The sequence below is a fragment of the Medicago truncatula genome, chromosome 5 (assembly GCF_003473485.1).
Source record: "Medicago truncatula cultivar Jemalong A17 chromosome 5, MtrunA17r5.0-ANR, whole genome shotgun sequence".
In the NCBI taxonomy this organism is placed as follows: domain Eukaryota; kingdom Viridiplantae; phylum Streptophyta; class Magnoliopsida; order Fabales; family Fabaceae; genus Medicago; species Medicago truncatula.
The window spans coordinates 11464529-11476852 of NC_053046.1; the positions used below are offsets into that span (position 1 = coordinate 11464529).

The 12324-nt window shown below is 30.5% G+C and overlaps 2 protein-coding genes across 2 annotated transcripts; one reads left to right on the forward strand and one right to left on the reverse strand.

Moving 5' to 3' along the window:
* Positions 1-2177: 2177 nt before the first annotated feature.
* Positions 2178-6169, forward strand: LOC11406507 (uncharacterized). The gene is made up of 4 exons (XM_003612610.4): positions 2178-2476; positions 2576-2682; positions 3671-3755; positions 5770-6169. The coding sequence occupies exons 1-4, from the start codon at positions 2285-2287 to the stop codon at positions 5857-5859; spliced, it is 474 nt and encodes a 157-aa protein (XP_003612658.1). The 5' UTR covers positions 2178-2284; the 3' UTR covers positions 5860-6169.
* Positions 6170-8175: 2006 nt separating this feature from the next.
* LOC11406508 (4-coumarate--CoA ligase-like 6) lies at positions 8176-11634 on the reverse strand. The gene is made up of 6 exons (XM_003612611.4): positions 9979-11634; positions 9494-9683; positions 9093-9238; positions 8921-8988; positions 8732-8834; positions 8176-8623 (listed from the first exon to the last, which is right to left on the reverse strand). Exons 1-6 carry the CDS (start codon positions 11023-11025, stop codon positions 8510-8512), a joined length of 1668 nt encoding a protein of 555 aa, XP_003612659.1. The 5' UTR covers positions 11026-11634; the 3' UTR covers positions 8176-8509.
* Between the last annotated feature and the right edge of the window lie 690 nt (positions 11635-12324).

The following is a 12324-nucleotide window of genomic DNA, read 5'->3' on the forward strand; positions in this document are numbered from 1 at the left end:
ATTGTAGAAACAATGAATATTATAAGATCATTCACATGAGACAATTTCACACCTTATCGTCTTTAATTTCCTAGTATAAGAAAATAAAATTTTCAAGTAAATTAAGTAGAGTCGCCATTGAACAATTTGAAAATATATACAATATTCTCATAACGACTAAATGTATGTATATGTAGATTTCACCTTATTATTATTATTTTTTATATATTATCGAAGTAATATTTTAAAAAATACAATTGTAAAAGGCTACAAAAATATGCATATTCACATTATCTAGTGTATGAAAATCAGATTTACCCCCCCTAAAAAAACAAATAAATCAGATTTACCAGAAAATATACACCATCACATTATTTAACATGACACATCAACAAAAATAAGCTCTAAATTCAATGGAGTTTTTTTCTTGAAATTTTATAAATTGAAAGAAAATATTTTTGAATTTAGAAATGAGAGACCAAAACCGTGAATGAACAAAATTAATGAGGTTAAAAGTAGATTTAAGCATTTGTGAATCTGCAAAATTAGAGTAGATTAAAGTAGGTTTGGGGTACGAGAATGTGACCTCATATCCCATATTTATACTTATACTTCCAAAACACGCACAAAGTTCTCTTTATTTTAACAATCAATTGTTTTTTCTTCCGAAAAAATTCTTTCCGAAAAACGTCCCTAATTATAAGACCTCTTTGACAAAAAAAATTTGTCCCTTTTTATAAGATCCCTTTGGTATTTCCAAGTACATTAATTATTTCTTTACTAACATACCCTTATTTATTCTGCATCTTTTTCTTCAATCAACAATAAATATTATGTTGAAAACATAAATTAACTCTCTCTCTCTCTCTTAAGGATAAAATTGTAAAAACAATAGTAAATATATACAAATTTAATACTGCAACCAACTTTCTTAATCTCCGTAATTTTTGCAAAATGCTCCTATATTTAGGAACAGAGGTAGTATATCCACAAAAAGAAATGATAGTTGTACAATCATTTTTGTATAATTTTTGGACAACTTTCTATCTTATATTCACATTGTGTTATTATTATATCTCCTCATTTTTCTCTTTCTATTGTTTTTTGACCAATAACAAGAGAGAACAACAAGGTTGTCCCAGAAGTTGTCATGAAATGATTGTTCAAATATCAATACTCATCCACAAATCACTAAAGATCCGAAAAACAAAGTTTGTGAAGATTCCTTAATGTTTTGAATTTCAAAACTTTTGGTACGAATATCAAAACAAGAAAGGATGTGGAGTAGTGGAAGTGGCGAATGCGTATATTAGCTTGAGAGGAGAAGCATGTTGAGGAGTGTAGTGTTGTGTTGAATAATATTGTGTTTGCAGATTGGAGTGTCAGATAAGTGGCAATGGAATATTCATTCATCTCAGTGATATAGATGCAGTTCAGCTTATCACTACTTGATAGCTTTGAAAAACGTTACAACTTAAGATTCTTCATACATCATTTGACATAAGGCGGTTCCTTTAAATCAGTCTCTTTGTATGGCGTCTTCTTCATAATTATATTCCTACTTCTGATAATCTTGTGGGGCAAGGCTTACTTCAGAATCAGCAACATCGTGTTGTGGATCTAACGAGAACATCAATTATTTGTTTTTGATATGTAATGTTTTTGGAACAATTTGGACTTTGATTTCACATTGGCTAGGTTATGTTATAGTGATTTCAAAGGATCATCGGTGAACTATGCATCTTTTGTGGTTATCTTGCATTGGAGTTATCTGGAATAAAATAAACAATCATATTTTCAAGCACACAATTACAAGGAGAACTTTTTGCATCAATTGCTCGACAATTTAAGTTACAAACGTTTTGGTAATTGAAAGCGAATTAGACTACTTTCTCTTTTGATTACCATTCTTGGGAGACTTAACCCAATTATGGGTCTGCAACCTATAACTTAATACTCCATTCCATCACTTTAACAATGTAACCTTTGTTTTTAGTTTTTTCTTCGTGACACACCTTATGTTAAAAAGTCTTGATATTTTATTATTATAATTTTATTTTAGCTTCTTAAAAAAGTTATTGTTGATAAAATATTATTTGTAAAATTAGATTTCAAGTCAAAAACAAGGTAAAATATCATAAGTAAGTTAATCGCATTTGTGTCATAAATATTTTTGTTTAACATCTCAAAAAATAAAACCCCATAGAAGTAAAAAAATAAAATAAAAGAGTGAAAGAAAAGCTTGTTAAGAATCGATTATGCAAAAGCTGAAAACGCCATAGCCAGAATTTGATTCCAACCAAAAATGATGCAGAGATTACTCCCAAAACTTCGCTCTCTCGCCGTTCAATCTCTACAACCATCTTCTCGCCGTTTCCTCCACCACTCATTACCACAGCCACTTCACTCCGCTTCCATTAACCCCATTTCTCGCCCTCTCTTCAATTTCTCTCCTTCGTCTCTCCACAAATCTCTCCCTTCTCCATTTTCTCCCTCCGTAAGTGTTACATGTTTTCAATTTCGTTTTTTAGTTTTTGATTTTTGATTTTGTGATTGTACTTGAAGTGTTTGATTTTTTGTGTGAATGAATGAATAGTTGGTTCTTCAAGTGAGGCATGTTTCGTCGAGGGAAAGGAAGAAGAAAAGAAAGCCAATGACTCCGGTTAAGTCCAAGCTCAAGAAAACTAAAATGAAATCTTATTCGTGAGTTTCTTATTCAATTTTCTTATAACTATACCCGTTCAATTTGTGTGGAATTTGAAATTATGGAGGTTCATTTTGGGGTCTATTTGGATTCACTTATTTGAGCTTATTATATGAAGCAACGACACAGACACTAGACACGGCATTGATTAGACACATGATACACTTTCAATCGGAAGTGTCAAGTGTTACACAACGCAGAGCTTAGCTTATTTATTGACTTCAACACTTGTGAGATTGTTTAGGAGAGCGTATGGAATTAGATGATGGCATCCATAAGCTCTGCATGATAGTTTATGAAAACGGTTGATAGCTTATAGATAAACAATTTGATTTGATTTGATTGGTTGTTATAGAAATAGCTTATTTATAAACAATTATATGATAAGCGTGTATGCTATTAGCGCTTAATTAGCCTGTTTATCCAAACATGGCCTATTTTAGACACTGTATGCGACACTCTAATTTTGAATTGTGTAGGTTTATTTTAGAATCCATTTGGATTGGATTATTTGAGCTTATCCATTGATGTAAGAAATTGTGATACTTTTTGGGAGAGCTTATAGAATTAACTTATGACATCAACAAGCTCTATGGAAAAACTTATATGAAAACTGTTTGATTTTATGGATGTTATAGAAATAGCTTATATATAAACACATATATCATAAGCGCGTATGCTATTAGTGCTTAATTAGTCTGTTTATCCAAACATGGCCTATTTCATATATGAGCTATGCTATTTAGACACAAACCATAGAAATAGCTTATATATATACACCTATATCATAAGTGCTTATGCTATTAGTGCTTAATTGCTCTATCTCCATCTATCGGTTACTTTTTCATCTTATACAACTTAAACATATTACAAATATACACAAAAGAATACATATTTTTGTCAACTTTGTGTGTCTTTTTAACATTTTTGTCTATTTATTTTTTTGTATTTAGTTTGGAGTGAGTAATTTTACTGTATTTGGAGCAGGTCTTACAAGTCGAGGTTCAGATTAATGAATGATGGAACCTTTAGGCGTTGGAGGGAGGGCAAACGTCACAATGCTCATTTGAAGGTTCACTTTTTTACTTTTCCTTAGCCAGAATAAGGTTTATGGTATATGATAGTATCATGGTTTTGTTGAAATGCAAGTATCTAGGTAGTTTTTCTAGATGATTTTACTGTTCTGTTAGTGATAAATAGATCACACCATACTCAATCACTAATTACCATTATCCCCATCTCAACAATTCATGAGGTGTGAATGAACTGCCAAAACCCTTCTTTACTAAGCTATGAACTTGAGCATATTCACAATATGGATGCTTACCTCCTAAACAGGTTTCCTATTGCATTTGTAGTAGCTAGCTTACATTCTGAATTCCTTAGATAGTTAGATAAATAGGTCAAATGCCTAACAGGAAACAGTGGCACGTTTCTGTCATAGTAGGTAAATCATGTATATCAATCAATTAATGAATATTTCTAAGGTAATAGGACTAATAGCGAAATTGGGCAGATGACACTAACATGTTTGTGGGTTTGTTATACTTCTCTATTAGCACTTCCCTAAAACTAACTTGAAAATAACATTGTAAGATGGTATCAGAGATTCAAATGTTATGATATAAAAGCACTAGCATGGTGCATTTATTTATAAATTTTTTTTTGGTCAAGTTCTAGTGCAGTACAACTAGTACTCTGTGTGTTTCAATCAGTTAGCGTGACATAGAAACAAATTTATGATGGCTAGATGCAGAGAGAAAGCTTTTCGTGATCTTTTTGAGTAAAATTAAGCAAACTAAACATCTCTGAAGCCTATCCAATAACATTCCTAACATTAGCCAATGGGGGCAATGCATGTGATGTATTAAAACTGTTAATACTATTTAATTTTGTACTGGTGATATGAACACAGCCACACACAACTAGTTTGCACATTTTCAAAGGAAAAGGTAGAAGCCATTATGTTGTATAAATTTCATACAAAGCTCTAAAAGTTTAAGATTTTAAGGAACATAAGAATTATTGGCGGGATTAATTGTTAGAAGTTAGAAATTAAAAAGGACTATATGTTAACACTTAAAAGTCCACTAGTAAACAGACAGTGGCTTTTAAATCCCCACTGGGTAATATATAATTCTGTTATATTTACATTTAAAATTATCAGACCCGTCTTCTATACCACTACTAGTTGATTTGCGTGGTTGTTCATATAATTTAGAACTGTATTTCTACCAAGTACGCAAATCACATTTTCCTAAGAAAAATTGAGTTGATTTACTTTATTTATAATTAGTTAGCATACGAAGGAAGTCCATGAGTGAATTTCTAACTTCTATCCATTCAATTTTCTGACTAATAAATGTTAGTGGAAACTATTTAGAATACACTATAGACAATTCGGAATAGTTGTGCAAGAAAATTCAAAATTCATAGTTGGGAAACAAAAAGTACTCATATCTGTTATACTAAACTTGTAAACATAGTGGGGGCATTTGGTCTTAGTGATTTGCCTTTGCTTCTGAAGGAATAAGAATAACAGTGCTGTTAAAAATATATAGTTTGACTCATACCAGCCTGGCTTTCAGGGGTATGTTATTTTTTAAGGGCGTGTTTGGATTGAGGGTTTAGGAGGGGAAGGGAGAGGAGGGCTTACTTTCCTTTTTTAAATTACGGACAATATATATATTTTATTTATTTTTAAATAAACGTGATTGAAGTATTATACGATCATTTATCGCGCTGTTATTTTAATTTTTTAAAAAACATTTTATAGTGTTCCTATTTTAAAAAAGAAAAGTAAGTCGTCCTCCCTTCCCTTCCCCTTCTAAACCCTCAATCCAAAAACACCCTAAAAGAAATGGTACCAGAGGAAAGTCTATATCAGTATGATAAGACCAACATAGTCTCTTAGCAAACACAAGGGGGGCTGCTGCGAGGGAGGGACCAGACAGTTAATTTTGATTCTTGGGTTTTCTTTCTCCCATTACAGTATTTTTTAATTTCCATTTTATTTTGATTTATGAAATTTTTCTCAGGGTAGTCTACTATTCTTGTAATTGACGAATTTCTGGTATTCATTGCAGTCAAAGATAGCGAAACGTAGATTGAGATTACCTGCTCTTGTCCCTGTGGCATATGCCAAAGTAATGAAGAAGCTCGGTTTTTGTGGTTAGAACATTGTAAGTTGCTGCCAGTTGCAGAAAGTGGACTGGTCAGGTTTTGCTTTTTAACTCTGATCGTTGTCCACATTCACATTTTAGAATCTGCAGAATGAGCAAATTACAGAACTGTTTCTTTCTCTATTTGCGTGGGAGTTATAGGGCATAATATTATGATGTTATGCCTCAAAGTGGCATAATTTAGTGGGAAATGTATGCAATATTGTTAAACATGCGGTGACTGATTAATCCTTTTTGTAGCACATTTGATTTTTCAATTTGCAGTTTGATAAAATATTGGAATCATGATTTGCTGAACTTTTAATAATAATGATAAGTATTTAATTTATCTTTTGGTTCGTACATTTTTACTTCGTGTCCATATTTGTGTGTTTAAATTAGTAGTACTGTAATAAATTGCTTACTTCTTTTTTGCTAAATAAAGATTGCCACATATTCTACCAAAAAAAAAAAAAAAAAAAGATTTCCACATATAACTATGAAGATTAATTTCTCGAGATCTAGTTAAGGGTTGTTGACATCTTTCAACTAGGGAACGAGCCCTACCGATTGTATTACACCATGTTAGTTATTCCTTACGTATTGGTTAAAAAAAGGCAAAATAATTAGATGTTTTGATAAACAAATATTTTTTAATAGAACCAAACCATGTATTTCAATTTTCAAGTTAAATCACCATCCACCACCATGAATCTTAAACCAAAATATTTGAATACCAACCAAGCTGTATACATAAAATCTCCATGTGGCTGAGAAATTAAATACCTATTGAAAAAGTATGACATAAGAAGTACAAATAATATTATTTTCATTATAAATTTTAGGGTTAATAGAGCTTTACCCCCTGTAATATAGGGTACTTTTGGTTTTGCTCCCTGTAAATTTTTTTTTTTAGATTCCGTCCATGTAAAATAAAGATTCTTCAGGATTGTCCCCTGACCCCTATGACTCAGCAGAATCTCTTACGTGGCGCTGATGTGGATATTTCTTTTTTATTTTTCATTGGCCACATGTATAATTCATTTAACACAACATATTTAATTAAAAAAACCCAAAAAAATAAAATATAATTAAAAAAAATCTGAAAATTAATTTTCAAAAATTTTAAAAAATCGAAAAAAAATAATTTTCAAAATAAAAAGTTCAGATTTTTTTTTCAAAAAATAAAAAAAACTGGAACTTAATTTTCTAAATAAAAAAAATAGAAAATATATTTGAAATTAAAAATGTTCAGATTTCTTTTCAATATAAAAATTATTGAATAAAAAGTCTAAACAACCTTTTTCAAATAATTTTTTTTTTCCAGATTTTTCTTTTTTAATTTTTTTTTCAGAAAAATATATATTATTTTTCAGAATATTAAATTTTTTGAAAAAAAACTAAGATTATGATTTTGATTTTGATTTAAATTCTGGAACAATATTTCAAGATAATTATGAAAAATTACAAAAAATGAATTAATTAGGAAAAAAATAATTCTTTTAGTTTAGAAAAGAATTGTTAAAAAATCTCAAATTTAATATATTTCAAAATATTATAAAATAATTATGTAAAAGATTCTAAAATATCCAAATATAAATTAAAATAAAAAAACTTCGAAAAATATAATATTGTCTAATTTTTTTATTTTGAAAATTAAGTTCCATAATATTTTTTTAAATATTCCTAATTCCGAAAACAATTTGATTTTTTTTATTTTTGAAAAATATTTCATAAAAATTCAGAAATAAAACTGTAGAAAAAAATCTGAATTCATTTCTAAATTTAATTTTTTTGAAAAAAAACTGAAATTAAGATGTTGATTTTGATTTAAATTCTGGAACAATATTTCAAAATATTATAAAAAAATATGAATTTTTTCTAAATTTGAAATTTTCAATAAAAATCTGAAGTTAAGATTTTAAAAATTAAATATTTTCCAGAATATTTTTTTTAGAAAAAATTAAAATACTTTTTTATTTGTAAAAGAATCTGAATGCTTTATAATTTTTGAAAAAAAGCTTTTTTTTCGATTTTTTTAATTTAAATTTTTTTTTCAAATTTTGATTATTAATTTTCAGATTTTTTTAAAAAATATTTTCGTTTTTTTAATTTTATTTTTTAATTTTTTAAATATAAATGATGTGTAAACTATTTTGTACGCGTGGCAAGCAAAAAAAAAATGAAAAATAAAAAGAAAAAGCCACGTAAGTGCCACCTCAGAGATTCTGCTGAGTCAATGGGCTTAGTGGGCAATTGTGAAGAATCTTCATTTTACAAGGACGGAATTTAATTTTTTTTTTTATAGGGGCAAAACCAAAAGTGCTCTATATTACAGGAGATAAAGACCTATTAACCCTAAATTTTACATATAACTTTTCTTGTGCATCTGCATGCATCTAGAGTTCAATAGTAACTTCTCTAGGATCTCTTATCATACAGGACATATTTTCTTCTGGTTTTGGGACTTCAGTCCCTGTTATTCATAAATAAATAAATAAAACACAATAGAAATTTCTTTAAATTACTATAATAAGGACACTTATTACAACTATTGAGACACAATGCATTTACCAAAACAATCACATTCAACCAATTTCATGCTATGATAACCCCATTATGCATGTCTTTGGTAATTTTTCAATATCACACTAAAAGAAATGCCTTAGAGTTTAGAAGGCAAGCAGTTTCTGAGTTGCTTTCGGAGTATCTTCCCAGTCACAGACCTCGGAATCTTGTCGGTGAAGACCACTTTGCGAACCTTCTTGAATGGAGCAACCTGCCAAGAAAAAAAGGGTTAAAATTTGAAAACCATTCAAATGCTAACATTGATTCAAGTACTGATATTAATTCAAATAGAACTCATGTCTGTCTTATAACGAAGAACCTGCTTAGCAACGAAATCGATAACATCCTTTGGAGAAAGTACACTTCCAACCTTCTTGACCACAAATGCCACTGGAATCTCCCCAGCTTCTTCATCCTTTGCACTGATGTGGAAAATGATGCAACATGTTATATTTAAATGCCCAAAGAGAAACCTTAGAAGACATACATGATGTTTTCATATACTTACCCTGTAACGGCGACATCAGCTATTTCAGGATGCAAAATTAAAACAGCTTCTAAATCAGCAGGAGGAATCTGCAAATACATAAGAACAATGCATACAAATTGAGTAAAAATAAACTGTAAAATAAAAATATGTAACATCACTATAAAATTTTAATAAACAAAAAAAATGATACCTGAAAGCCCTTGTATTTGATAAATTCTTTCAAGCGGTCAGACAAATATAAATATCCATCTTGATCAAAATAAACAATATCTCCAGTATGTAGCCAACCATCTTTATCAACTGTTGACATTGTAGCTTCCTCATTATTCAAGTATCCTAAGAAATAAAGGAAAATTTTTGATTAATAATTTCAATTGGAATAGCAATAAGACAGGCAGAAAAGATTCAAGTGGCTTGAGGAACAAGACAGAAAAAAAAGTTATAACAACAAAACAGTTGAAATCATTGAATCAATCTCATGCAAATGTAGGTTAAGATTGCACACAATTGACAAAACCTTTATATTACCATGTTATCCTTTTATAATTTATATTTATTATCTATTCATAAAAAATGCAGAATTTGTTTTACCTTTCATGGTTGAAGGCCCTCTCAACCAAAGCTCACCACTTCTGCCTGGGGGCAAAAAAGCACCACTATTCCAATCTACCACTTTTGCCTCCATGTTTGGAGCTAACAACCCTAGCGAGGAATAGTTGCGAAATTTTTCTGTATTGAAACCGCATGCTCCTACTGTGCCCGACTCAGTCATTCCATAACCCTAAAAAGAAACAATTTTACAGCTGCACATCCTTAAAAAATCTAGGAAAACAACATTATTAACATCATCAAGTAAAGTTCAACTTTGATAGTCCAGAACTTGTTGTGTATGTGAACATCAATGGCACAAAAAGAGTGTGTATCAGCTGCTATTAAAAAAAAAAAATTCAAAGCTAGTGAAATCAGCATTTAGATACCAACAACAATAACAATGAAAAATAACTCAAGCAATCATATAAATTATGGATCATGACTTGCATTCTTTAAATAAGACTATTTTATTCCGAGGTTTGTACCTGTATAAAATCAACATGAGGGAAAGCTTGGACAAAATCATTTATAGCTTTTGTGGTTAAAGGCGCTGCACTAGAACCGACCTGTCTCAAACTCTGCAACTTACTTCCATTTACACCCTTTGCCTTCGCTGTCAATGCCGTCAATATCGGTGGAACAACATGAAAGTGTGTAACATTATATTTATCGATCACCCTAATAGTCTCATCAATGTCAAATTTCCGCATTACAACGATTGTAGAACCCAATGACAATAATCCCGTAGCAAATAGAGATAAACCATATAAATGGAACATCGGCAAAACATCTAGATACACATTTTTGGAACTAGAGTATTCATATTTAGAAGCTTCAAACCTTGCCGAAAGCTCAACCATAGCAATAAGATTTCTATGAGTTAAAACAACTCCTTTGCTCACACCAGTAGTACCAGAAGAAAACAATATAGCAGCAGTGTCTTCTTGTTTAATAACCGACTTTTGAGGCAAAACAAAGTTACCAGAAATCAGGTTAAAAAAACATGAGAAACAAGCATGCTTCAAATCCTTTTCATTTTCTGGCACAGAAATAATAGGAATGCCTAATGGTTCTAATTTCTTTACATTTTCAGGTATAGTAAAAGCAAAACTCACACCACAGTCATTAACCCGCTTACGAATTTCATCAACACTACTAAGAGGATTCAATGGTGTAACAACAGCACCTAGATACATAACACTCAATAATGCAATAGGATAGTAAATTGAATTGGGAAGTAAAAGCAAAACAACATCACCTTGTGAAACACCCATTTTATGAAGACCAGAAGCCAAGGATTTGACTAAAGTTAACAAATTTGAGTAAGAAATGGAAGTCCCAGATAAGGAATCAATAAGGGCTAAAACCCCGTCATGAGGATGAGAAAAAATGAAGCATACAACGTCGAGAAAAGGGTCGGTCGGAAGGCTCCTAGGAGAGTGTATACTATTGTAAATTCCGGTTTTTGGTGAATACCAAGAAGGGTGAGTGATGGTATTTTGTGGCATGTCACAGTTGAAATTTGCAGCCATTGATTTTCAGAAAAGTGAATGGTACTGGAAAATTACAAATACAGTTATAGTTATGATTGAGTGTGTGAAATATGAATGCTCTTATAAAGGACTAGGGTCTAGTAGAGTTTGGTTTTCAATTGAATTTGTGTGGTTGAATTGAGAAAACAGGGTTTAGAGGAGTTTGGCTTGCTTGAGAGTGAAGGTTTTGTGTTTTTGAACATTGGAATATGAATTAGGAACATAACAGCTACATCTTGGGACCATAATCAGTTTGGAAATATTTGGTGAGAAGTACTAAAAAGGAAACAAACAAAGATTAAACAAAACTAGGGAAAGGGACAGAAAAAATTAATAATTTTTTTTTGTTTTCGACGTGTTTCGTGGGAGAGGTAATTCTATTCTTAGTTTGTCGAGCACTAAATGTAGGTATATTTCTAAACCGAGTTTTAGACTTTAATCATCATGTTGCGTGGGTCTAGCACATTAAATTAGACCTAATAGTCGTTAGTGAGGTTGACAATGAACCGATCCAACTCGACCATTATTTGAAATTTGACTCGACAATTAACTCACCGAACTTGGTCAAAGAACCAAATGAGCTGAAAATATAGTTTGTTAACTGAAATTGAACTTGAACTATACATAGTTCGACTCGTTTGGTTCATGAGTTTACTCAATAACATATAACAATTTGGAATTTGATGAGTATTGAGGATATTCTCAATTCTAGCTGTAGAATTGCGTTGGTTTTGACGTGCTTTTGTATTTTTGCTTTGGGTATTTGTAGCTAGTTATACAATTATGAACTTTGTATTTGAGGCTACAATAAATCTACATGATCCAACAGTTTTCTATTTGAAAAAAAGATCAAACAGTTAAAATTAATTTTTTTAATAGGTCTATGGTAGACCACATGCAATGTTGTTACACCTTAGACATTTATGGTTAAAATGTAACGGATATGATCAAAAGAGGTAACGGCAAAAGACATAAATGACCAAATTGAGACACATTATAGTTTATTTTATCATGATAAATTTTATTTTAATTCTGCCTTTTTTGTTTCTAAAACAATTAAAATGACAGATATAATTTTCTTAATAAAATAATTTACTTTTGAATTATCTGATTCGTGCCAACGAGTCGAACCTAATGAACTGAGTCAAGTTGGGTATCGATGCCCCGTTGGCAAAATTTGTTTAACATTTAAATTTATTTTAAAATAAATTAATATAAAAATATGATATGACGTTGAATGATTGGATGAAAAATGTATACCTAACTAAACTTCATAGATACCATTGTGTTTTATTTTTT

What these genes read in the sequence shown, in the direction of transcription:
- LOC11406507 (XM_003612610.4), top strand. Translation starts at nt 2,285, where the DNA reads ATGATGCAGAGATTACTCCCAAAACTTCGCTCTCTCGCCGTTCAATCT. An exon ending in CTTCTCCATTTTCTCCCTCC is followed by an intron (nt 2,477 to 2,575) that starts GTAAGTGTTACA and finishes ATGAATGAATAG; the next exon opens with TTGGTTCTTCAAGTGAGGCA. An exon ending in ACTAAAATGAAATCTTATTC is followed by an intron (nt 2,683 to 3,670) that starts GTGAGTTTCTTA and finishes TATTTGGAGCAG; the next exon opens with GTCTTACAAGTCGAGGTTCA.
- LOC11406508 (XM_003612611.4), bottom strand. Translation starts at nt 11,025, where the DNA reads ATGGCTGCAAATTTCAACTGTGACATGCCACAAAATACCATCACTCAC. An exon ending in AGGGCCTTCAACCATGAAAG is followed by an intron (nt 9,239 to 9,493) that starts GTAAAACAAATT and finishes TTTATTTCTTAG; the next exon opens with GATACTTGAATAATGAGGAA. An exon ending in TCGATTTCGTTGCTAAGCAG is followed by an intron (nt 8,624 to 8,731) that starts GTTCTTCGTTAT and finishes TTTTCTTGGCAG; the next exon opens with GTTGCTCCATTCAAGAAGGT.